Raw genomic sequence first — 25,317 nt, 5'->3', positions numbered from 1 at the left:
CTGTTTGCGGGACAAATAAAGGAATTCTGATTCTGATTTTCCCCACTAGTGAGCGAACGGTGCAGCCCACAGGACAGTAACACATTTGCACTGAGTTGATTTTTGATTATCAAATTGATTTTTAGCTGCTGATCTATCACATTGGATACTCAAAAGTGTAAACTTTGAGTAACCTTGAGTGAAAGGAGTGGCCTCCCATTCCAGAGATAACTGTCGTGTTGTGCATCGGCTCCTTCTGCCGGGAAAGTGAGAAGCAGAACCCAACCTGCGAACATGAGACATGAGGTGAAACAACTCAAATATACAGCAGGAGGATTTGTGCTTCCATTGTTTAGATAGTAATCTTACAGGAGGACTAAATCTGGATATCTGCCTCTGATTGATATTATTAATGTCTTGGTGTGATTTATGTTTTTTCATCATCATCAGTGAATGTGGAGATGTGCAAATGACAAACCAACAACTACTTTTGCTTTTATGAAAGATTCTGAGCACATTTGCACAAATCATATAAAGAAACTGCAGATGAGCTGACTGTATTATTAACTGAAGCCCTTCATGGTCACTGGTAAATGTTGAAGAATGTGCAGTTGTCCACTTGCACAGTCACAGACTTTGAGGCCGTTCCCTCGCAGATATTTTGAGCCCACATTTTCTGCAGACTTTGCCGGAGAGAGTTAACCACAGTTCATAGTGTCATGAGGGGATGTCAGAGACTGAAGTGTGGGCCGGTACCAGCAACAGCGTGCAACAGGTCCAACAGGTTCAGCCCGGTAGAGACTCCACCTCGGATGTGGAGCATTATAAATAAGGTTGTCTCAAACATCGGGACTGTGCGATACAGTATTGTCACATCTGATGATATTTTTATCGTGTTAGAAAAAAATTAATTTGATGTAAGTAATGTTTTTTTTTTTTAACATTTTTTCTTTTTTATGAGAAGAATTTCTGCACCACGTTTCTCTTTTTGCTGTGCAGAGATATTTTCAAGAATATTTGGAATATTTTTAATTTACACATTTTTATAAAACAATTTAGTCACCGTTCACCGTTCAGTGTCCTGGGTGAGGACTGAACTCAGTGATATACTGACATACATTTTTCATATAAACAACTCAGTCAGTTTTGTGTTTTTGATTCTTCAGGATGTAAAAATATTAACCATATAGATAAATATTTTGAGCTGTTATGATCTTTACTAAAGCTGTGTTTTTTTGTCATCTTTCAGCACTGAGACAGACGCAGGCTGAGCAGCGATGTCTCCTGGCTCGGTGGCATTGTGCCTCCTGCTCATGCAGACTGGAGTTTACGGGTTCAACATTGAGCTCGATCTGGAGTTCATCATTGATTTACTTTTCAGTAAAGCAGCCAATCAAAAGCATGAAGACATCACTCAGAGAGCGATCTTAAATACCACCCTGCAGGCGTGTCGTGCTCTGGCCCTGGCTGATGGAAAAGACTTCAGTTTTCCTGTAAGTGTTCAATCTGAGTGAATTATACATTTTGGATCAGTTATTAATATATGTGATTTTACACTACAACAAGTGTGTGTGTGTGTGTGTGTGTGTGTGTGTGTGTGTGTGTGTGTGTGTGTGTGTGTGTGTGTGTGTGTGTGTGTGTGTGTGTGTGTGTGTGTGTGTGTGTGTGCAGTCTCAGCCTTTTACAGTTGAGTCTGTTGCTGCTGCCTGTCGAGCCCCAAAGTCATCCAAGAGATTCCACCAAAGCATCAAATTCATCCAGCGAATGAATCGGCTCGTAGACTCTTCTCACACTTCTGACCCCGAATACCATTTTGACAATGAAAAGTTTACAGAGGGAAGGAGAATCATCACAAGAGGACTGGAAATTATAAAGGCCAGCAACAAGGAAATGAACTTTGAGGCAGCAAGAGAAAGACTTGGAGAGATCACACACCCTCTACAGGTACTGTCTGGTATTTGTTTGGTTCCCATGTTTATTAAAATGTTCTTTAAAAAATGTTGCACTTCAAAACTAATCTTGAATACATGGACAAAGCTTATGTTGACATGGTTGTTCTACTTTACTGTTTTTTATGGCACTCGGTCATGTTTAAAGGTTGTTTTGTAAAGCACTTTCTAACTTTGTTAATAAAAGAGCTTTATAAACCAAATCTATTATCATTAAGTAAGAATAATTAGAATTTACAGTGTAAGCTCTGTGGTTTATGTACTTTTCAACATCCTTTTAATAAGGACAATAAAATGTCTTATTTAAAATATTTACCTTGTTTTTCTTTTCAAATAAAAGGATTTCTACACTCACAGTAACTGGGTGGAACTGGGAAACACTCTCCCAAACACCAATCTGATCAAATCAGGCACCAGCATTGGTAACATAGCAGGTAACGAGCTCATGCAATGTCAGTGTTTGGCTGTGTTACCAAAAGAGAGAGAGAAATGTGATTAAAGGGATAGTTTTCAAATTAAAACTCTGAAAAGATTCAACAAGTCTGGTGGATTTTATCTCCCACAGCTTTAAGCAGAGCAACCTGTCGCAGCTGTGATGGAGATGACTGCACCAACAACATTTTGGAGGATATCAAACAGGAAAACATACTTACCTCCGGATATTTTGGTTCTAGCAAACCAGAAGGTAAATGTCCTGCCAGCGCCTGTCATAAGAACTGGACTTAATTTACAGTACAAAGACTATTTAGAAAATGTCATTTTGTCTTTAGGCTTGTAAATAAAATGTTTACAAATCACTGCTCTACAGCTAAAAAAAACTGTTGCTAGTTTCTAAAATCACACATTGATAGGTTGTCCCTCTTTGCACAGGAAAATGCAGCCATGGAGGATTTTTTGATAAATCAAAAAAAATCGAGCCTACAGGTGGGATCAACAAAGATAAGATGAGTGCTGAGCATGGACATCTTCACACAGCAGCAGCAAACATGGCGGCAGCTGCAACCAGCGAGCTGCTGGAGGACATTCGAGGGGCTGCTGGTGACAAAACTTTCTTACAGTAAGAAACATATTCTGCATGTTTCGGTTATGTACCATAAGGAGGCAAAGCAAACACTTTTTATGTATTTCATGTCTGTTTTCTTTGTCTCTGTCCTTCCCTCAGGATGATGGGAATGTCCGGAAAAGCTCTTTGTTTTGCGATCGACACAACAGGAAGCATGAGTGACGACATTGCAGCAGTGAGGACCGTCACTTCCTCTATAATCAACAGCAAAGTGGGAACAGAAGATGAGCCCTCACTTTATATTCTCGTACCTTTCAATGATCCAGGTAGTGCAACTAGACTATTAATTCTTATTATCCTCGTAAATGAAATAAATGGATGTTTGTGCTGTGACGTTTATGAATTTGCTCTTTATCTGCTAACTGCTAACTATTAACTGACATGACCTGCAGATTGTTGTATGCTGACATGTGCTAAAAACTTGTTGGAAAATTATACTCAAATAATAAGCAGAAAGATATCAGTGTCTCTAAATCACTTGCAAAGCACAAGCACAACGTGAACAATACAATGGTTTTCTCTGCCCTTGTACCTCAGATTTTGGGCCGCTGATGAGGACTACAGACCCAAACAAATTCAAGAACGCTATAAATTCACTATCAGCAACAGGTGGAAGAGATGCTCCTGAACTGAGTCTGTCAGGGCTGCAGGTGCTGTGATGTCTTTGACGCTACCTCAAAATCAGCCTCTGCAAAATGCAATGTAAAATTTAAGTCAAATTACTGGATAATTTTGATCCTCTCTTCCTCTCATAGCTGGCTTTAACTGGCGCTCCTCCTAATTCTGAGATCTTCCTCTTCACTGATGCAGCTGCTAAAGACAGTCGGCTGAGAAGCACAGTGAATGCACTCATAGAGCGCACCAAGACAGTGGTGAGTATTCTTCGTGTCGATGTTAAAAAATCCAAGCAATTTTTTCCATTATGATTAAAATTTCTTCCCAAAAACTACATTACATCTGACTTCTTTTCAGGTGAACTTCATGATTACAGGTGGAGGGCTATTTCGTCGCAGAAGGCAGATAGGTAACGATCAACAACAGCAACAGAGTCGGTTATCAGCATCAGAACTTCAGCTTTACAGAGACCTGGCTCAGACTTCAGGGGGTCAGAGTATTGAAGTCACAAAGAGTGAGCTCCCTGAGGCCGTCAGCATCATTACAGAGTCATCCAGCTCCTCTCTGGTATTAAATAATGCTCTCACTGGAGATTACTGACTTTCCTAATTGTTTCAAATATTCAGTTGTGTCACCAGTTTCCTGTAACCCTCCAGGTGACCCTCCTGCAGGCAGCTAGGACTCCAGGAAAGGCTGAAAATTTCACCTTCACGGTTGATGAGTCAGTAAAAAACCTCACACTTTACATCACTGGGACATCAGTCACCTTTACTCTCATCAGTCCATCAGGTGATACTGCTCTGGAGATGACATCTTTTAAAAGCTTTTAATTGGATTATTGTCAATAAGCATTGAAAAGGTGTTTTGAAGCCATTTTAAGATTTGAAATTTCCTGACTTTGGCACCATCTGGTGGTCGTAGTCAGTGTCACACTGAGGTTCAGTTATATGAAAGCATGCTACTACCAACCTTCTAACTAGTCTTCTAACCAGTGTGCTTTGTTTTTTTGCCCTGACTTTGCTGTCAGGTGTCTCTCAGCAAAGCACCGACACGACAGGATCACTGATCACTGCATCCCAGACAGTGGGGAATTTCAAGACTCTGAAGCTAAAATCAGAAGTGGGACTGTGGGAAATGAAAATGGTGTCAACAAACCCCTACACTTTGAAGGTTGTAGGTGAGAACTCCTTGAGAACATGGATGCATCATGAGAGATACTAATATGCCTCCAGATATAGTAATGATCAAGCTGATGTTCATGTTCAGCATGTTCCCTCATTGGTTGATTGTCCTTTTTGTTATTTGCAGGTGAGAGTTCCATCGATTTCCTGTTTGACTTTTTGGAAGCATCCGAGGGCCTGTTTGGAGGTTTTGATGTCATAGACCATCGACCCAGAGCTGGTAAAGGAAACAGACTTTACGACAGGCACATGACATTTGATTAAGTTCAGCATATTTCAACGTATTCTCTCTTTTTCTGAAGGTTCTAATGGTACTCTGTTATTGACCGTCACCGGGAGTACCTCCGCCAATGTGACAGAAGTGGTTCTGGTTGAATCATCAGGGTCAGGAAATGTCAATGGCAATGTGACAGCTGTAGGTGGAGGAGACTACTTGGTACAGTTTAGCAGGGTACCATCAGAGGAGTTTGTGGTGCTCATGAGGGGGCAGAATAGTGACGGTTCCTCCAGATCCTCGGGGACGTTCCAGAGGCAGTCAACCAGCAGCATCAAAGCATCGACTGTCACTGTCACTGTTGTAAGTTAATCTACTTCATCTGAAAACCAGGTATGACTTTCTGTCCTTAGACCCCACATTTGAGTAAGAGAAAAAAACCCTAAAAAATACCTTTTCATAAGGAAGAAACCTCACTGAGAACCCCAAAAGAGAACAAAAATGTTTTATTCAAGAACATGATAAAAGATAGCCAGTGGTCCAGCAGAGAGGAGCCTGAGTGAAAAGTCATTTTTGAATCTAATGTCATCTATTTTACAAAAAAAAAATCCAGATTTACATAAAAGGTGCATAGCTTAGGTATTGCAGCCAAGAAAATTTGGGCAGATGAGAACAATAAGCTCTTTTGCAGCAGTGAGATAAAACAACTTCTGTTCAGTGCTCATGCAGACCTCCTTAACATCTCATATGTCATCTATACTTGATATGACTAACTCTCCCACTCTCCTTTCCACTTTCCATCTGAGGCTGATACAAATCGCGTCTTTGCACCAGGAGAAACATTTTCACTTCCCTTCTCTGTGAAGACCAGCGGTGCAGGAGGAAACTTCACTATCCGAGCTACTAATGACCGAGGGTTTACATCAACGTTCCCATCCAGTTTAGTCCTGGACACTGGAGGCAGTGCTAACGGTACAGTGAACCTCACAGCACCTGTTACCACTACGTCTGGTACCGACGTCACCCTGACCATCGAGGCTGAATCTCCAGGTGGAGCAGACACCAACTACCTTGTGCTGCGTCTCGCTGTCCTTAAAACGGTAACTCTCCAGTTGAAATGTGAAGACAGTGAATAATCATTCTGGCTTTTTCTTCTCTGACTTTTTCTTCTCCTCATCCTGTAGGTGACTGATTTCACTGAGCCCATGTGTGAGCTGCTCAGCCGGCAGTCCAACTGCACTGAAAACAGCAGCTTGTCCACATGGACGGTCTCCGTTCAGGTGACTGATGGGGCTAACGGGACAGGTATCGACCGTGTTAGCCTCAGACAGGGCAATGGCACCATGAACACCAGCCTGGCTGCTGGCAACGAGAACATAACGCTGGTGTCCTACACTGCATCTTGCAGTTCCCCTATTGTGGAGCTGCTGGTTGTTGATGGGGTGGGTAATGTTGGCTCCTGTTCCTACCGGTCTTTGTCAACCAAAGTTGTTCAATCTTTTCTTCTTTGCCTTGGAATCACGATCCTTGGGCTAATTTTACCGTTTGAGATGGGAATCAACTGAATGTTGACGTATTAATGTTGGGAAGATTTAGAAGCTCTCATGACTTTGGGAAAACAAATATTTCCTCAGTTGCCAGTTTATTGGGTAAATATAACTTTAAATAATGCAGTCTTATACAACAGCACTGCAGTAAACCCTATGAATTAGTTTGCTGGAGCTGAAAGTGTACTGTGGCAAAGCCTTAAAGTGGAACTCCTCCAATTTCCCACATTAACAGGTATTTACATGTCTTAGAGAAGTATAAGTCCTTTTGTGGCACCAGAAGAAGTTGCCTGTAATCATTTTCTCCAGTGGTGTCACTCAGTCTCTAAGTTGCATTGTGGGTAATGTGGGCACCAAGTTTTGAAAATGAAGAAGAATGTAGAGAATAAAAAAGGTGATATCTCTAGTTCTGGTTCAGTTTGAATCATTTGTTTTAAAACCTGGCTCCTACATTACCAACAATGCAACTTCATCATCACTGAGCGGCGTCACTGCAGGCAACTTGTCAGATTTCAGTCAGCTGTAAAATCTTTAAGCTATGAAATGTGAACTGCATGTATTTTATGTATCGTAGGGTGATTGATGTCATTATCAAACTTACTTTAAAAGCAGAATGGGACTGTGATTATGTCGTGATTAAGACATGTCAGTTTGATTATTGTACGTAAATCAAGATACAATCAAGGTTCTCTGATATTAAGTTGTGTACTGCTGTAGTTGATTGAATTGTTAAATGTTTTTAATCATTTAGACGGGCATGTGTGACAATTTTCAGCTATTAACATGCACACATTTTTTTTTTCTATTTACCATATGTGAGAGGGTTGTATCATGATGTGATCCACTGGACGTCTCTTTTCCGTGTCTCAGGACAGATTTTCCACAACAGTTGAAAGTATGTGGCTTTGTAGAATCTGACAGGTGTTGATGCAGAAGATCCCCAGAGACTGTTTTAAAATACATACATTTAATGCATTTGATTTGAGGCTTGCTTCAATAAAGCTTAAAAAAAAAAAGTTATGTCCGCTCAGTGTATTTTTGGGAGTAAGGTGACCTCGCAGTGCCACATTACATCATCAGAGGGTAACAAGTGTTGTAACAACAAGTAAGTAAAACTTACTAGTTTGTTTGTTCAGTCATGAAAATGAATTTTGTTTTGTTTATTTTGTTTGTTCGGGCAGAATAAATCAGTGATAAAGTTGCAGCTTTACTACAAAGTAAGTCATCTGTGTCTCTGAGTTTTCTTTGTCTCTCCTGAACGGTCAAGCGAGCCGAAATTCCGAAACACTTTACATTTAAATGAAAATATTGACCAGTGTAAACTTATATTCTGTGTATCCTCCCGCGTGAGTCACTTGCTGAACATCCACTCCTCCTGTCAGGAAACTGGACCAAGAATGCAGGTCGGTCACCCAACCTGTTGGCGTGAGAACATGAACGTGTTCACACACACTGTCTGAAAAAACTGAGTGTACAAACGTTATCTCACCCAACCTGTTAGAATGAGAGCTGACAATGACAGAACACACAACAGAAAGCTGTAAAATGGAGTTGACTGTCATATAAAGAGAAGCTCTTAATGGCCGTAGGTGCTGTTATTTAATCATCTCAGTGATCAGTTTACTTGAAAATCTATTTTCCTGTTTACTTGAGAAAACAAGCTCTGGTATCCAGAAATAGCCATTATTGATCAATGCATCAGAATGTACATAAAGCTTATTTAAATATTGGCCTAAAGCTTTCAAGTACCCGCCGATGTGTGTAGTTTATTTTCCCTTCTGGTGAACAAAAGTTGCAGCTTACAGGACAGGAACACATTTGCATTTAGTTGATCTTTGATTATCTCACTGATTTTTAGCTGTTGACACTGTTCTATCTATCTATCTATCTATCTATCACACTGAATACTCAAAAGTGTAAAATTCTAAAAGTTTATTTCTATTCTATTCTCTTGAGAGGTTGGTTGAGTAACCTTGAATGAAAGGAGTGGCCTCCCATTCCAGTGATATCTGTCATATTGTGCATCGGCTCCTTCTGTCAGGAAAGTGAAAGTGAAACGGGTCACCCAACCTGTGAGCATGAGAAAAGAGGTGAAAGAACTCAAATGTACAGCAGGAGGATTTGTGCTTCGCTTGTTTTAATAGTAATCTTACAGGAGCAGTAAATCTGGATATCTGCCTCTGATTGATATTATTAATGTCTTGGTGTGTTTTATGTTTTACTCTCAGCCCCATTCATCATTATCAGTTTCTCAATATAATGAATCTGGAGATGAGCTGACTGTATTATAAACTGAGGCCATTTATGGTCAATACGTTCAATAACTTTATCAATGCTGTTATCACAAAGATCTCTTTTCTTGTGAAATTCTTATTCTTGTTTTCTCAAGAAAACCAGCTCTGGTATCCAGAGATGACTTACTGTGTGTGACGGCTGTACAACTGTCGAATTGTGAAGGACCGTGAAGGACATGAGGGCTCGCTCACATTTTGAGCCCTTTCTGGCCACTTTCCAAGTCTACGTTTCTGCAAACACAGTTCATAGTGTGACATTAAACACAGTGTTATCAGAGTTTTAAATCATGTCCAGTACCAATAACTACAGCATGCAACCGGTCCAACAGGCTCAGCACAGTAGTGACTCCACCTCGGATGTGCAGCATTATAAGAGAGAGAAGACCAGGACCTGTGATACAGTATTCTCTGATCTAACAAAATTTTATCGTATTGAAATATACAATTTGATGTAAGTAAGATGTTTGTATTTTTCTTTTTTTTATGTGAAGGATTTTCGCGCCACATTTCTCTTTTGCTGTGCAGAGATTTTTTTCAAGAATATTTGGAATTATTTTTAACTTTTTTTAAAACACAATTTAGTCACTGTTTTGTGTCTTTGATTCTTTAGGGTGTCAAAATAGCTGTTAAATGTTATTTTACTGAGATAAATGACCTGGGTGAGGTCTGATCTAAAGCTGTGTTTTTGTCATCTTTCAGCCCTGAAACAGACGCAGGCTGAGCAGCGATGTCTCCTGGCTCGGTGGCATTGTGCCTCCTGCTCATGCAGACTGGAGTTTACGGGTTCACCATTGAGCTCGATCTGGAGTTTTTAATTAATATCGGTTTTCAGTTAATTAGTGATTTTTTTCGCAGTAAAGCAGCCAATCAAAAGCATGAAGACATCACTCAGAGAGCGATCTTAAATACCACCCTGCAGGCGTGTCGTGCTCTGGCCCTGGCTGATGGAAAAGACTTCACTTTTCCTGTAAGTGTTCAATCTGAGTGAATTATACATTTTGGATCAGTTATTAATATATGTGATTTTACACTACAACAAGTGTGTGTGTGTGTGTGTGTGTGTGTGTGTGTGTGTGTGTGTGTGTGTGTGTGTGTGTGTGTGTGTGTGTGTGTGTGTGTGTGTGTGTGTGTGTGTGTGTGCAGTCTCAGCCTTTTACAGCCAAGTCTGTTGCTGCTGCCTGTCGAGCCCCAAAATCATCCAAGAGATTCCGCCAAGCGATTGAATTCATCCAACGAAGGAATCGGCTCGTAGATGCTCGTCATGTCTCTGACCCCGAATACCATTTTGACAATGAAAAGTTTGCAGAGGGAAGAAGAATCATCACAAGAGGACTGGAAATTATAAAGGCCAGCAACAAGGAAATGAACTTTGAGGCAGCAAGAGAAAGACTTGGAGAAATCACACACCCTCTACAGGTACTGTCTGGTATTTGTTTGGTTCCCATGTTTATTAAAATGTTCTTTAAAAAATGTTTCACTTCAAAACTAATCTTGAATACATGGACAAAGCTTATGTTGACATGGTTGTTCTACTTTACTGTTTTTTATGGCACTCGGTCATGTTTAAAGGTTGTTTTGTAAAGCACTTTCTAACTTTGTTAATAAACGAGCTTTATAAACTAAATCTATTATCATTAAGTAAGAATAATTAGAATTTACAGTGTAAGCTCTGTGGTTTATGTACTTTTCAACATTCTATTAAAAAGGAACAATAAAGGGTTAGGGTTATTTAAAATATTTACCTTGTTTTTCTTTTCAAATAACAGGATTTCTACAGTCACAGTAACTGGGTGGAACTGGGAAACACTCTCCCAAACACCAATCTGATCAAATCAGGCACCAGCATTGGTAACATAGCAGGTAACGAGCTCATGCAATGTCAGTGTTTGGCTGTGTTACCAAAAGAGAGAGAGAAATGTGATTAAAGGGATAGTTTTCAAATTAAAACTCTGAAAAGATTCAAAATGTCTGGTGGATTTTATCTCCCACAGCTTTAAGCAGAGCAACCTGTCGCAGCTGTGATGGAGATGACTGCACCAACAACATTTTGGAGGATATCAAACAGGAAAACATACTTACCTCCGGATATTTTGGTTCTAGCAAACCAGAAGGTAAATGTCCTGCCAGCGCCTGTCATAAGAACTGGACTTAATTTACAGTACAAGGACTATTTAGAAAATGTCATTTTGTCTTTAGGCTTGTAAATAAAATGTTTATAAATCACAGGAAAATGCAGCCATGGAGGATCTTTTGATAAATCAAAAAAAATCAAGCCTACAGGTGGGATCAACAAAGATAAGATGAGTGCTGAGCATGGACATCTTCACACAGCAGCAGCAAACATGGCGGCAGCTGCAACCAGCGAGCTGCTGGAGGACATTCGAGGGGCTGCTGGTGACAAAACTTTCTTACAGTAAGAAACATATTCTGCATGTTTCGGTTATGTACCATAAGGAGGCAAAGCAAACGCTTTTTATGTATTTCATGTCTGTTTTATTTGTCTCTGTCCTTCCCTCAGGATGATGGGAATTTCCGGAAAAGCTCTTTGTTTTGCGATCGACACAACAGGAAGCATGAGTGACGACATTGCAGCAGTGAGGACCATCACTTCCTCTATAATCAACAGCAAAGTGGGAACAGAAGATGAGCCCTCACTTTATATTCTCGTACCTTTCAATGATCCAGGTAGTGCAACTAGACTATTAATTCTTATTATCCTCGTAAATGAAATAAATGGATGTTTGTGTTGTGACGTTTATGAATTTGCTCTTTATCTGCTAACTGCTAACTATTAACTGACATGACCTGCAGATTGTTGTATGCTGACATGTGCTAAAAACTTGATGGAAAATTTTGAATGCTCTAATAATATGCATTAAAAAAATCTGTGTCTTGAAATCCCTACAATGGTTTTCTCTGCCCTTGAACAGATTTTGGGCCGCTGATGAGGACTACAGACCCAGATAAATTCAAGAACGCTATAAATTCACTATCAGCAACAGGTGGAGGAGATGCTCCTGAACTGAGTCTGTCAGGGCTGCAGGTGCTGTGATGTCTTTGACGCTACTTCAGAATTAAATTATGTGAAAAAAGTCAAACTGCTGTGTAATTTTGATCCTCTCTTCCTCTCATAGCTGGCTTTAACTGGCGCTCCTCCTAATTCTGAGATCTTCCTCTTCACTGATGCAGCTGCTAAAGACAGTCGGCTGCTAAGCACAGTGATTGCACTCATAGAGCGCACCAAGACAGTGGTGAGTATTCTTAGTTTCAGTGTTAGAAAAACAAACATGTCATGTTTTCCACCTCATCCAATTCAATACAAGCACATTTTTCCCCCTATGATTAAAATTTCTTCCCAAATCCTACATAGTGAACTCCATGTTTTATTCATCTGACTTCTTTTCAGGTGAACTTCATGATTACAGGTGGAGGGCTATTTCGTCGCAGAAGGCAGATAGGTAACGATCAACAACAGCAACAGAGTCGGTTATCAGCATCAGACCTTCAGCTTTACAGAGACCTGGCTCAGACTTCAGGGGGTCAGAGTATTGAAGTCACAAAGAGTGAGCTCCCTGAGGCCGTCAGCATCATTACAGAGTCATCCAGCTCCTCTCTGGTATTAAATAATGCTCTCACTGGAGATTACTGACTTTCCTAATTGTTTCAAATATTCAGTTGTGTCACCAGTTTCCTGTAACCCTCCAGGTGACCCTCCTGCAGGCAGCTAGGACTCCAGGAAAGGCTGAAAATTTCACCTTCACAGTTGACGAGTCAGTAAAAAACCTCACACTTTACATCACTGGGACATCAGTCACCTTTACTCTCATCAGTCCATCAGGTGATACTGCTCTGGAGATGACATCTTTTAAAAGCTTTTAATTGGATTATTGTCAATAAGCATTGAAAAGGTGTTTTGAAGCTATTTTAAGATTTGAAACTTCCTGACTTTGGCACCATCTGGTGGTCGTAGTCAGTGTCACACTGAGGTTCAGTTATATGAAAGCATGCTACTACCAACCTTCTAACTAGTCTTCTAACCAGTGTGCTTTGTTTTTTTGCCCTGACTTTGCTGTCAGGTGTCTCTCAGCAAAGCACCGACACGACAGGATCACTGATCACTGCATCCCAGACAGTGGGGAATTTCAAGACTCTGAAGCTAAAATCAGAAGTGGGACTGTGGGAAATGAAAATGGTGTCAACAAACCCCTACACTTTGAAGGTTGTAGGTGAGAACCCCATGATGATGTGGATGAATTACATGAGAGATTCGTATGTCCCTCCAGATGTAGTAATGATCAAGCTGATGTTCATGTTCAGCATGTTCCCTCATTGGTTGATTGTCCTTTTTGTTATTTGCAGGTGAGAGTTCCATCGATTTCCTGTTTGACTTTTTGGAAGCATCCGAGGGCCTGTTTGGAGGTTTTGATGTCATAGACCATCGACCCAGAGCTGGTAAAGGAAACAGACTTTACGACAGGCACATGACATTTGATTAAGTTCAGCATATTTCAACGTATTCTCTCTTTTTCTGAAGGTTCTAATGGTACTCTGTTATTGACCGTCACCGGGAGTACCTCCGCCAATGTGACAGAAGTGGTTCTGGTTGAATCATCAGGGTCAGGAAATGTCAATGGCAATGTGACAGCTGTGGGTGGAGGAGACTACTTGGTACAGTTTAGCAGGGTACCATCAGAGGAGTTTGTGGTGCTCATGAGGGGGCAGAATAGTGATGGTTCCTCCAGATCCTCGGGGACGTTCCAGAGGCAGTCAACCAGCAGCATCAAAGCATCGACTGTCACTGTCACTGTTGTAAGTTAATCTACTTCATCTGAAAACCAGGTATGACTTTTAAGATTGGTTGCCCTTTCGAGTCAAGTGTGAATGAATGATTGCCAACAGTACATTGCCTCACACGGGGCGCCATTTATAGTGCTTTACTCAACATTACTCATTAATAATTAATTATCATCAGGGATAGTGATTTGGTTGCACTTTCAAGTCAGGTCAAATCAATCTCTACAGCGACTGACCCCCTCTGTCCTTCGACCCTGTATTTGAATAAGGAAAAACTCCCCTAAAAAATACCTTTTCACAAGGAGAGTCTGTTTACAATAAAATGTACAAAGCTGAGAGATGGCAGCCATTTGAGCAAGTTTAGCTACTGTGTCAGGTTTATGTTTATTACTATTGATTAGGCAAGAAAAATAAACTCTTTAACAGCAGTGAGGAAACAAAAACTTCTGTAAAGTTGGTGCATGCCATCTCATATGTCATTTATTTTTTATATATCCTTCCATTTTAGGCTGATACAAATCGCGTCTTTGCACCAGGAGAAACATTTTCACTTCCCTTCTCTGTGAAGACCAGCGGTGCAGGAGGAAACTTCACTATCCGAGCTACTAATGACCGAGGGTTTACATCAACGTTCCCATCCAGTTTAGTCCTGGACACTGGAGGCAGTGCTAACGGTACAGTGAACCTCACAGCACCTGTTACCACTACGTCTGGTACCGACGTCACCCTGACCATCGAGGCTGAATCTCCAGGTGGAGCAGACACCAACTACCTTGTGCTGCGTCTCACTGTCCTTAAAACGGTAACTCTCCAGTTGAAATGTGAAGGCAGTGAATAATCATTCTGGCTTTTTCTTCTCTGACTTTTTCTTCTCCTCATCCTGTAGGTGACTGATTTCACTGAGCCCATGTGTGAGCTGCTCAGCCTGCAGTCCAACTGCACTGAAAACTGCAGCTTGTCCACATGGAAGCTCTCAGTTCAGGTGACTGATGGGGCTAACGGGACAGCTATCGACCGTGTTAGCCTCAGACAGGGCAATGGCACCATGAACACCAGCCTGGCTGCTGGCAACGAGAACATAACGCTGGTGTCCTACACTGCATCTTGCTGTTCCCCTGATGTGGAGCTGCTGGTTGTTGATGGAGTGGGTAATGTTGGCTCCTGTTCCTACAGCGTCAGGCAAACCTCCACCAGCAGCTCACAAGCCCCCCCACAGACTCCAACAGCAGCACCTGTTGGGTCTTTCTCCACCAAAGCTTTTCAGTCTTTTCTCCTTTGCATTGTTATCACCATCCTTGGCCTCAATTTACCATTTGAGATGGGAATTAATTGAGGAGGACTTATTCAGAAACTCCCTTGACTTCAAATACATACTCAGTTGTCTGTTTATTAAGAATATTTAGCTTTAAATACTGCTAGTCTAATATACAATTCAGTTTAACAACTGAGTGGCACCATTGGAGGCAACTAATCAGATTACTGTCAGCTCAGTGTGTAAAAACTGGTGGAGTTACCCTTCACGGTTTACATTCAGGAGGCTGTTGTTTGCTGTTTCTTTTAATATTTGGTCTACCTTTTTTTGAAATAAATAGATTTATGGGCAAACCTGATAACCTGGCAACTGAGTGTATGTACAACCAGGTAGTTAATACTACTTCAGAACCAATGCTGAAATGTTTAAACGATGAAATGTGAATTGCATGTACTCTATGCATCGCAGGGTGATTGATGCCATTGTTAAACTTACTTTAAAATCATAATGGGGCTTTGATTATGTAATGATGAAGACATAATTCAGGGGATCATGTCAGTTTGATTATAATACATAAATCAAAATACAGTCACGATTCTCTGATATTAAGTTGTATTCTGAGTTGTTAAATGTTTTTGATCCTTTCGAGGGGCACTGTCGATTTTTTTGCAATTTACATGTATTGATAACTTTTTTTTTGTTGACCACATGTGAGAGGATTGTATCATGATGTGATCCACTGACCACACTGTTGCCTGTACAAGCCTGAGCATGATTAATGTTGCGACATAAGTTTAAAATGGACTCAGCTGACATAAACAACCAGCATCCAGCACGATGCAGAAGTTCCCCAAAGACCCTTTAAAAATGAGAGAGACACTTGATTTGCGGCTTGTTTCCTGCACAGAAAAATGTAACAGATGAGACAATAAAGCTGGAAAAAAAACAAAACGAGAACATTCATAAATTCAACACAAACTGTCTCATTGTTTCATTGTTTAGCTGCTTCCCCTGTGAATGTTCCCATTATAATTATAAAACTGCCTTTAAACAATCTTTAAATTAGGTTCTCTGTCCTGTCGCATGAAAACACAACACGGAACACTTGGACACAGAACTGGTGACAGTAATCTTGAGTGTCTACCAGGAAAAAAATACATGTTTCTGTCGCCACTAAAACTGCTGCAACTGTCGACAGGTGTCCGTCTTTTCAGGCCTCGGTGGTCTGCAGCAACACCACCACCCATCCCTCCACCTTCTGTTGTGACTTGTGGCCAGTAAGCATGTAATGCGAACGTGAAATTATACATGTTAAAATGCTGCTAACTACCATTCCCCTGAACTTATACAAGTTAAATTCAGTTCCTTTAAAGTCTTCACTACATACGTAACATGAGTCTGACAGACACAGATGTAAACTGAAACTAAAATGAATAATGTAGGACGCCGTTGAAAAGAAATGACAACAACCAGGAGGTTTGTCTCAGTCACTCCCACACAAAAAATGCTGAGTGCTCCTGTGTACGCAGCACACACACACACACACACACACACACACACACACACCTTACAGGAAAAGGTTTCACTATCTAACTCTTCCAGATATTCAGGATTTATCCAGTACCAGTGTTTGCCAGGTCAGCTTAGTGCAAAGATTTATTAGAGGCGTATTTGCTGTTTAGACTCCCAGATGATTTCATGGCACTGCGCTGGTGTCGCCCTCATTAACAAACTGCTATTAGAGCAACAGGTGGAACAAGTTCTGCAGTGACCCCGCCCCTCCCATGAGGCGCTATTAAACAGGTGCTGACACAATGATGATAAAGTGCACCGGACGGCCTCGAGCTCTAAGGTACGTTACTCCTTTATTTCATACATATTTGTGATGCCTGATCAGATTTTCATTACTTTCTGCCAGACTTTGGTTTAAATATGCCGAGTTCTGTTACACAAGATGAAAACCTTTGTGACAAACCAAAGAAGTGAGTTTTGTGGGTTTAAAGAAAAACATCTTTACGGTGCTCATGCTTTGATTAGAGATTAGAGTGTGATCTACATGTGAACAGATGCAGAGAGGACTGTGGGAAGGCTGCGTATAATCACAAATGATGTTTTTCACATGAAGTAAGTTGTTGCAGTTAGGAGTGAGCTGGCTGCATTGAAATGATTATTTTTGTTGTTTTTAGAGTTTAAAGTACAGTGTACTTTAGTAATGAGGTGACACTTCAGAAGTTGTTTGTTGTCAGTCAAATGACAATGAAATTACCAGTCGTTATAATAGTTCCTTTAAGGTATAACTGTAAATGTTGACAAGAGACTTTATGATTAGTTATGGAGTTATAAACCAAAACAATCAAGCACCTTTCTTTGAGTCTAAGAGGTGATGAACCACTGAAAGAGTTCAGTAAACGTGTTTCTGTCTTCCTCAGAGTGTTCGTCAGGTCGAGCAGCGATGTCTTCAGGACTGGCTGTGTTGTGTCTCCTGCTCCTGCTCACTGGAGCTCAGGGCTTCGGGATATTGCCAGGAGATTCACTGAATCACCTGGAAATAACCGAGAGAGCGATTTTAGATACCGCTGTGCAGGTGTGCCATGCTCTGGCTCAAGCTGAAGGGACAGACTTCTCTTTTCCGGTAAGAATCCACCCCTTTTTTTTTCCTGAAATTACTGCATGACGTGTAGTGATGTTGGTATGATTTGACTTTGTCTGTCTGCGTGTAGACACAGCCTTACACCGCAAAGTCTGTCGCCGTGGCCTGCGGCGCACCTAAATCATCCAAGAGTTTCCGCCAAGCCATTATTTTCATCACAGTGATGAATGTACGTGTGGACATCCGTCATGCCCTCAATGCAAGCTTCCACTTTGATGAAGAGATGTTTGTCCAAGGAAGGAAAATCATCACTGAGGGACTCCTGGCTATAAAAGCAAACATCAAGCAAGAAAATTTTGAAGCAGCGAGGCAGAAACTGGGAGAGATTTGTCATCCCACACAGGTATTCATCATTGTTTTAAAACTGCTGCTGTTTACTGAACTCTTGTGAATAATTCAGATGACCTTAACCTTCATTTTCTTTTGTGAACTTGAAGGACTTCTACAGTCACAGTAACTGGGTGGAGCTGGGAAACAAAGTCCCAAACGCTAATCTGATCAGATCCGACACCAGCATTGGTAACATAGCAGGTAAAGAGATGGTATGATGTGATGTCTCGTTCTGTTAACAATCAGAGAGCAGCACTGAGGAGGAATGCAGTTTGGATGTGATTGCAGAAAAAAAAAAAAAACTTTTATCCAGTAGAAAACATGATGTATACTTCCGCAGATGAAAGCAGGGCGACATGTCGCAACTGTGATGGAGACAACTGCACGAACAACATCTTGGAGGACGTCATCGAGGGGCAGATACTGACCTCGGGATATTTTGGGATTGTGCCTTTAGTCTCAACCAAACCAAAAGGTAAATGACTGATTCAACATTAAACTTTCAGCACACTTTCTTGGGGAGTACTACTGCATGAGTGAAGAAAGTAGTACAAGAGCCTTTTGTGACTGAAGCTGATACATTTCCTCCAGTGATGTCACTCAGTGTCTAGGTTGCATTGTGGGTAATGTAGGCGCCAGGTTTTGGTAAACTGGTCGAGCACTGTATTTCAAAACCTCAAATTTAAGAGTCCACTTTTAATCTATTGTAACATTTCCTTTAAACTGAACAGTTGTTGATTCATCAACGAATTCTGTTATGTTTAAAACACTGCAAAGATTTTTTAGAATTAACTGAACCATAATACAGTTTAATGTCTGTGTGTGTAATATATAAATTAACCCAACACACATCTGACATAATGTCTTAGTAACATCGCAGCAACGTTTCAGCTGCAGAATACAGTCCGCCTTATTCACGACAACGCATGTATTATCTACTGTAAAACTGGTTTCATCAGAACAAAATCAACAGCTTGAACCCAGTTTTTTTTTTTTTTACGTAACAGCTGAAAAGACAGAAGCCTTCCTCCACACAATGTTTCACGTTTCAGTGCCACACTGTCCCCACAGTCCCGTTGTGTCAGAGGTTTCAGGTTTCAGCGTTGAAGAGTTTCAGTCATTTCTACCACCAGGAATCTCCCAGTTAAAACAAAGAGACGTACGTTCTGTAGCGTCGGACTCTACCTTGTTAAACAGCCACCATTGCTGATTAAAATCTGTGTGACTCATTTCAAGGACCAGATCATGTTTAGTCATGTTAACAGTTTGTCATTCACCTGGTCACGCTCAGGAGGAAGTTATGGCACCAGGTGACCAAATGACACGGCCGAATACCTCGAATTAAATTAGTCTGACACTGTTGGAAACACTTGGGGGGAAGTTTTTATTGTTTTTGACAACGGCTTGTGGTGATGGAGATGAAACCATTGTAATATTTATACATATACTGATACAGTCAGGATGTGCATAAACAAGGACTGAAAATCACTGAACAGGCAAATTCACAGGTCTTTCCGTATTGGACACAAATTTAAGCTGCGTTTCAATGCCAGCGCTATCACATTATTTAGTATATACGCCTGAAAAGGATTTAGTACGGGGGTATCTGGGCTCAGGGGTGGAGCCAGGGTCTTGTTATCCGAAGGTTGTGGTTTGATTCCTCTGGTCTGCATGTCAAAATGCTCTTGGGCAAGATACTAAACCGCTCCTGACGTGCTGGTCGGCACCTTGCATGCATCGCCATCAGTGTATCTGGTCACATTCTGCAGTATGAAAGCCAGCTGATCCCAGAGAGCAAAGACAGCAGACTTACTTTCACAATCGAAAAGGTTTTTTTCTTTGTTTGCGCTATGGGCTGCTGCAGATGTACAGAGTAGAATGTCCTCATTGTTTGCACGCTGCATGTGACAGTGTTTTGGCAGCTGCAGCTGGCACAAAGCGTAAAGAGAGGAAGTGTGTGATTTGGAGCGAAGCCCTCTGGGAATTCACATCGTGGCATTTGAAAACTGATCTTTGCATCGGGAACTTTTCCGTCTGAGCTTTTGTTTCGCCTCCTCTATTGTCGTTGCATTGGGGGTTTTTTTCTGCCTTGGAGACATTTTCCACCCTCTCCTCCTCCAGATGCACTGTAAGGGATATGACCTGACCTCGTTGCTCACAGCGCTGAGTCAGCTGCCATCTGTCTGCTGTCACATTATCATGGTTGTAAGCTCATATTCATGAGGTGTTTGAAGTTAAAAGGGTTGCACACGGTGGTCTGTAGAAATAACCAAAGAAAAGTCTGATATGATTTAAAAACTAAACAAAAATGTGTATATATTGGACAGGAAAGTGCAGTCACGGTGGAGCAGTTGATCAGACAAGTACCATCGAACCTAAAGGTGGGATCAACAAAGACACTTTCAGCGCCAGCCATGGACATCTCCACACCACCGCAGCTAATCTGGCGATAGCTGCGACCAGTGAGCTGCTACAGAACATTCGACTGGATGCTGGAGACAGACCGTTCCTACAGTAAGAAACTCTTTCTGCTTGTTTCAGCTGTGCACTCTCAGGATGCGTGGTTCTGTTTAGTTATGTCTCCGTTTAATCCGTCTCTCTCCGTCACTCAGGATGATTGGAATCTCCAAAAGGTCCAGTAAAGCTCTTTGCTTTGTGATCGACACCACGCAAAGCATGAGCGAAGACATTGACGCAGTGAAGAGCGTCACTTCCTCCATAATCAACAGTGAAGCGGGAACAGAGGACGAGCCCGCGGCGTACATTCTTGTGCCTTTCAACGATCCAGGTAGGATCTTCAGGATGCTACACGTGAGTCAAATCATTTCTTTGGTGATGATAAAGAAAATGAACAAACGTCTTTCCCCTGTCTCCACCTGAAACTCAGATGTTGGGATGCTGGTAAAGACGACAGATTCCACTGTGTTCCAGACTGTCATTAATGGACTATCAGCATCTGGAGGAGGAGACGAGCAGGAGCCGAGTCTTTCAGGGCTTCAGGTGTTGTGACGTGTCGCTTCTACCGTGTCCCGTCCCAGAATGACTAATGTGTAAACAACTAAAACTATCGTCGCTGTGCCGTCCTCTCTTCCTCTTACAGCTGGCTTTAATGAGCGCTCCTCCTAATTCTGAGATCTTCCTCTTCACGGATGCAGCTGCTAAAGACAAACAGCTGAAGAGCACCGTGACGGCACTCATAGAGCGGACCCAGTCAGTGGTGAGGCTCTGATCCGCCAGTCAGCGTGGACAAACACATAGTCAGAATAAAATGGATTGGATGTTGTTTTTATTTGTGTAATTATTCCCTCTGTACAACATCAACCAAGCTAACAGACTAAACTTTGTGCAAATTACAGATGTTGAAACTTTGGCGTTCTTTATGTTGCACCTTTAAATTATCTATAATAAAAAAAAGAAAAAAACTAGTGGTTGAAAAAGTATTTTGATCCTTTACCTGAGTAAAAGTAGCAATACTACAGAATACATGTACTCTATTACAAGTGAAAGTCAGGAGTTCAAAATCCCACATGAGTAGAAGTGCTAAAAATTTCAGAATCATATACATATTACCTACCTAGCTTATTAATACCTACTTAAGTAAAATTATACAATGCTAAAATATTACTTGAAAGTGAAAGTCACCTGAAGGAATTTATGTGACTGACATTTTATATACTCATTGATTGATAGAGAAAATAATATGCAGATGAAACTTTTTTTTTGACATGATAAAGAATTTTTTTTTTTACTTTATACGCACATTAATGTTTATTACAGACCTCACTGTCTTTTCTCAATCTAATGTGTCACTCCCTCTTTTTTCCTCTTCAGGTGAACTTCATGATTACAAACTCATCGGCGCTCAATCGTCGGAGACGGCGTGATGACAGACAGCTGAGCAGCAGGATATCAGCGTCAGACGCTCAGCTGTACACAGACCTGGCTCAGACTTCAGGAGGTCTGGCTGTAGAAGTCTCCAAGAGCGAGCTGCCCAAGGCCATCGGCATCATTACAGAGTCCTCCAGCTCCTCTCAGGTAACATCACACACGTCTCACTTCTAGTTGCTTCTGTCGAGTCAAAGATTTCAGCTGAGTCATCTGTTTAATGTCACCCCCCCCCCCCCCCCCCAGGTGACTCTTCTGCAGGCAGCCAGGAACCCTGGAGAGGCCGATAACTTCACTTTCATAGTTGATGAAACGGTAACAGACCCGAGAGTTCACATCACTGGACGCTCCGTCAGATTCACTGTCATCAGCCCGACAGGTATGAACACGTCTCTCTACTCTCTGCTTCACCTCTTCACTCAAGAAATTTTCTTGATTGATTTGGACGTAAATCTGTTGATTACAATTGATTTGTTATGATCACTGGATAGAGCTGCTGATTCACAGATTTTTCATATTCCATTAATATATATTCAGTCATTTTTCAAGCAAAAAACACCAAATCATTTCAGGTTCCAGCATCTTGATTATAAAAATGTGATGCTTTTCTTTGTCATTAATGATATAAAATGAAGTCTTTGTGTGTTGGACTGTTAGTCGGACAAAGGAAGCAGTTGAAAGGCAGATTTTTATTTTTATTTTCTTACAATCAATGATTTCATAGATTAAACGATTGATCCATTCATTGTAAAAAAAATAACCAGCAGACAATCACTTATGTAAATAATTAGTGTTTGCAGCCATACAGCATATGTAATTTGATTCATTTTGAAAATCATGACAGTTCCCAAAGATTCTTGTTCGTGACAGGAATCAAGCGGGTTTTTAAGAAAAGTGGCCTCAAACAATTAAATTTATTTTCCTCATGATGTGAAAATGTTTTGATATTTAAAAATCTAATTAATTCTTGTGACTGTTATTCTTCTTTGTTTGAAGGTGAATCTCAGCAAAGCGGCGACTCGACAGGATCAGTGATCACTGCGTCCACGTCGGCGGGAAACTTCATCACTCTGCGGCTGAAAAAACAAAGTGGACGATGGGAAGTGAGGATGGTGTCAGCTGATCCCTACACGCTGAAGGTCACGGGTGAGAACTCTTTGATTTCATCTGTGCACAGATCTCACAAAAGCTACTAAAAGGAGCACCACATAGTTTTGTCGAGGAAATTCAAAATTTGCAATAATAATTCAGAGATAACGAGATAATAAGTCGAGATAACAGTGCATAAAAAATAAGAAAAATCCGTGGCCGTCTCCAGCTTCCATAGAATTCATCTGAGCATGATGATTTAACTTTATTCAGTCATGAAAACAAAGAGATTTTGTTTTGATCATATTTAGTATAATGATATTTCGTTTGCTGAGGCATTAAAAAAAAAAAAATCAGTTTCTGCTCTTATTAAATTTTCTTCCCCAAAACTACAGACTGCTCCTTTAACACAGTCTCAGTTGTATTAGACACAGGTGTTCAGTGTCGTGTTGGCACTGCGCAGGAACAACCAGGGAGTGAAATGCGATGAGCCTTTTTTTTTTGTTTTTAAATGTGCAGGTCAGAGTCCCGTTGACTTCCTGTTTGACTTTGTGGAGGCGTCGCAGGGTCCGATGGGAGGGTTTGATGTTCTGGACACGCGTCCCAGAGCTGGTGAGGGAAACTGCTCAGATGTGAGTTTAATCATTCCCCTGATGTAACATCTCATCAGACATGATGCATTTACTTTTTCTTTAAAAGGTGTCAACAGCAGCTTGTTGGTGTCTTTAACGGGGAGCGACACCGCCACGCTGACAGAAGTCGCCCTGGTTGAACTGTCGGGTTCAGGAGGGATCAGAGGAGTCGTGGAAACACAGGACAGCGGAAACTTCCTGGTCCTCTTCAGCATGATACCATCGGTGGAGTTTTCGGTGCGGGTGAAGGGGCAGAATGTCAGCGGGACCTCCACCGCTTCAGAAGTCTTCCAAAGGCAGTTTTCCACCAGCTTCAGATCCTCCAATCTGACGGTTACCGTGAGTCCTCATCCACAGGAACATACATGTCGTGCTATTAATCATCTGGACTGTTTCGCTGTGAGTGGATGAGTTTTGGATTTGGATTTTCACTCGAACGTCATGAAACTGAGTGGAAAATCAGCTTCTGGTGCTAAAAGACATTTGTTGAGTTTTCCTAATGACGTCTCTACGGCTAATATCTCCACAACTCGGCAACTCACACCAAAACAAACTACACATATAAATAGCGTTACAGGTAAGGAGAAACATAATACATTTTTGATTTTGGGGGTCTCACTCCTGATTCCATCTGTGTTCAGGCTGATTCAAACAGCATCTTGACACCAGGAACACCGTACACTGTGCCCTTCTCTGTGATGACCAATGGGAGCGGAGGAAACTTCACCATCCGAGCCACCAACAGCCGAAGTTTTGACTCGACATCTCCGACCAGTTTAATTCTGGAAGCTGGAAAAGATGCGAATGGCACAGTGACGCTCACGGCACCTCGCAATACTCCATCTGGTACTGACCTCACCCTGACCATTGAGGCCGAGGCTGCGGTGGGCGGAGATACGAACTATATCATGCTGCGTATCTCAATCATTAACCCGGTAACGACTCACGTTTTCTTATAAAAATCTCCCTGAGGTTTCGTGAACTGTTGTGAAATTATCCAAATATTCCAGACTTTATCCACTTTCTCTTCTCCTCATAGTTGACAGACTTCACTGAGCCGAGGTGCGAGCTGATCCAACTACAGGCCAACTGCTCTGAGAACTGCAGCATGTCCACGTGGGATCTCTCTGTCCGGGTCAGTGACGGGGCTGACGGGACGGGAGTCGATCGTGTCAGCCTCCAAAAGGGCAACGGGACCTTGAACACCAGCCTGGACGCCGGCAACGAGAACGTAACGCTGGTGTCCTACAGCGCGTCCTGCTGCGACGCTGATGTGCAGCTCCAGGTTGTGGACCGGGTGGGTAACGTCGGCTCCTGTTTCTACACCAACAGGGAAGGTTCACAGTCTGCTCAGTCTTCCTCCACCAGAGTCAGACAGCCTCTCCTCCTCTGCCTGAACACAGTGATGTTAGGGTTTCTTTTAATGACACAACTGGGCCTTCGGTGAAACAGTTAAAGCTGCGCTGATCTATGTCGACACTAAACTGGCTGTGTGTACTGTGGAAAGAGTTCCCTGTAGCGTCAAACCCACAACTGTTCACTGTGCATTTACCTGATGATTCACTTCATGGTTCAAGCTCTGATACGTCCGCTTGTAGAACGGCCATGGATTTATCTTCTTCTTTATGCACTATTATCTCACAATAACGACTTATTATCTGGTTATCTCAATATAACAAAGATTGTTTTCTCGTGATGAAATGAATTAATAAATGTTTAATTACGTTTCACACTACATTGCTAAGTTAACGTTATCCTACATTTATGTTACCTTAGCTGAAGCAGCCGGATAGATGTGAGTTTGTCAGCCTCTCATCTGATTACCGCTCAAGTAAACAGACTA

General features: G+C 41.6%; 3 protein-coding genes across 4 annotated transcripts; all 3 read left to right on the top strand.

The window, feature by feature from the left end:
• The first annotated feature begins 1,219 nt into the window (after positions 1 to 1,219).
• LOC119031970 (von Willebrand factor A domain-containing protein 7-like) lies at positions 1,220 to 7,615 on the top strand. Its single transcript, XM_037120827.1, has 15 exons — positions 1,220 to 1,472; positions 1,651 to 1,923; positions 2,269 to 2,362; positions 2,494 to 2,613; positions 2,799 to 2,985; positions 3,091 to 3,257; positions 3,529 to 3,641; positions 3,747 to 3,863; positions 3,964 to 4,173; positions 4,263 to 4,395; positions 4,634 to 4,783; positions 4,915 to 5,007; positions 5,090 to 5,364; positions 5,808 to 6,101; positions 6,186 to 7,615. Exons 1-15 carry the CDS (start codon positions 1,257 to 1,259, stop codon positions 6,564 to 6,566), a joined length of 2,823 nt encoding a protein of 940 aa, XP_036976722.1. The 5' UTR covers positions 1,220 to 1,256; the 3' UTR covers positions 6,567 to 7,615.
• Positions 7,616 to 9,208: 1,593 nt separating this feature from the next.
• Positions 9,209 to 15,856, top strand: LOC119031969 (von Willebrand factor A domain-containing protein 7-like). Of its 2 annotated transcripts, XM_037120824.1 has the most exons (16): positions 9,209 to 9,293; positions 9,542 to 9,809; positions 9,986 to 10,258; positions 10,609 to 10,702; positions 10,834 to 10,953; positions 11,069 to 11,255; positions 11,361 to 11,527; positions 11,773 to 11,885; positions 11,977 to 12,093; positions 12,249 to 12,458; positions 12,548 to 12,680; positions 12,919 to 13,068; positions 13,202 to 13,294; positions 13,377 to 13,651; positions 14,145 to 14,438; positions 14,523 to 15,856. In XM_037120824.1, exons 2-16 carry the CDS (start codon positions 9,570 to 9,572, stop codon positions 14,967 to 14,969), a joined length of 2,913 nt encoding a protein of 970 aa, XP_036976719.1. In that variant the 5' UTR covers positions 9,209 to 9,293; positions 9,542 to 9,569; the 3' UTR covers positions 14,970 to 15,856. The 2 variants fall into 2 exon arrangements, with proteins under 2 accessions (XP_036976719.1, XP_036976721.1); XM_037120826.1 differs by lacking the exon at positions 9,209 to 9,293 and having other exon boundaries at positions 9,326 to 9,809.
• An 860-nt stretch (positions 15,857 to 16,716) lies between these two features.
• LOC119031820 (von Willebrand factor A domain-containing protein 7-like) lies at positions 16,717 to 25,184 on the top strand. Its single transcript, XM_037120560.1, has 16 exons — positions 16,717 to 16,740; positions 17,318 to 17,520; positions 17,609 to 17,881; positions 17,976 to 18,069; positions 18,209 to 18,343; positions 20,196 to 20,382; positions 20,481 to 20,656; positions 20,756 to 20,868; positions 20,969 to 21,085; positions 21,700 to 21,903; positions 22,000 to 22,132; positions 22,750 to 22,899; positions 23,362 to 23,454; positions 23,542 to 23,813; positions 24,116 to 24,409; positions 24,514 to 25,184. The coding sequence occupies exons 2-16, from the start codon at positions 17,341 to 17,343 to the stop codon at positions 24,919 to 24,921; spliced, it is 2,829 nt and encodes a 942-aa protein (XP_036976455.1). The 5' UTR covers positions 16,717 to 16,740; positions 17,318 to 17,340; the 3' UTR covers positions 24,922 to 25,184.
• Positions 25,185 to 25,317: the final 133 nt, after the last annotated feature.

Source organism: Acanthopagrus latus, chromosome 13 (genome assembly GCF_904848185.1).
Source record: "Acanthopagrus latus isolate v.2019 chromosome 13, fAcaLat1.1, whole genome shotgun sequence".
NCBI classification, from domain to species: Eukaryota; Metazoa; Chordata; class Actinopteri; order Spariformes; family Sparidae; genus Acanthopagrus; species Acanthopagrus latus.
Note: the sequence above shows the minus strand (reverse complement) of the source record. Positions and strands in the feature narration are given on the sequence as shown.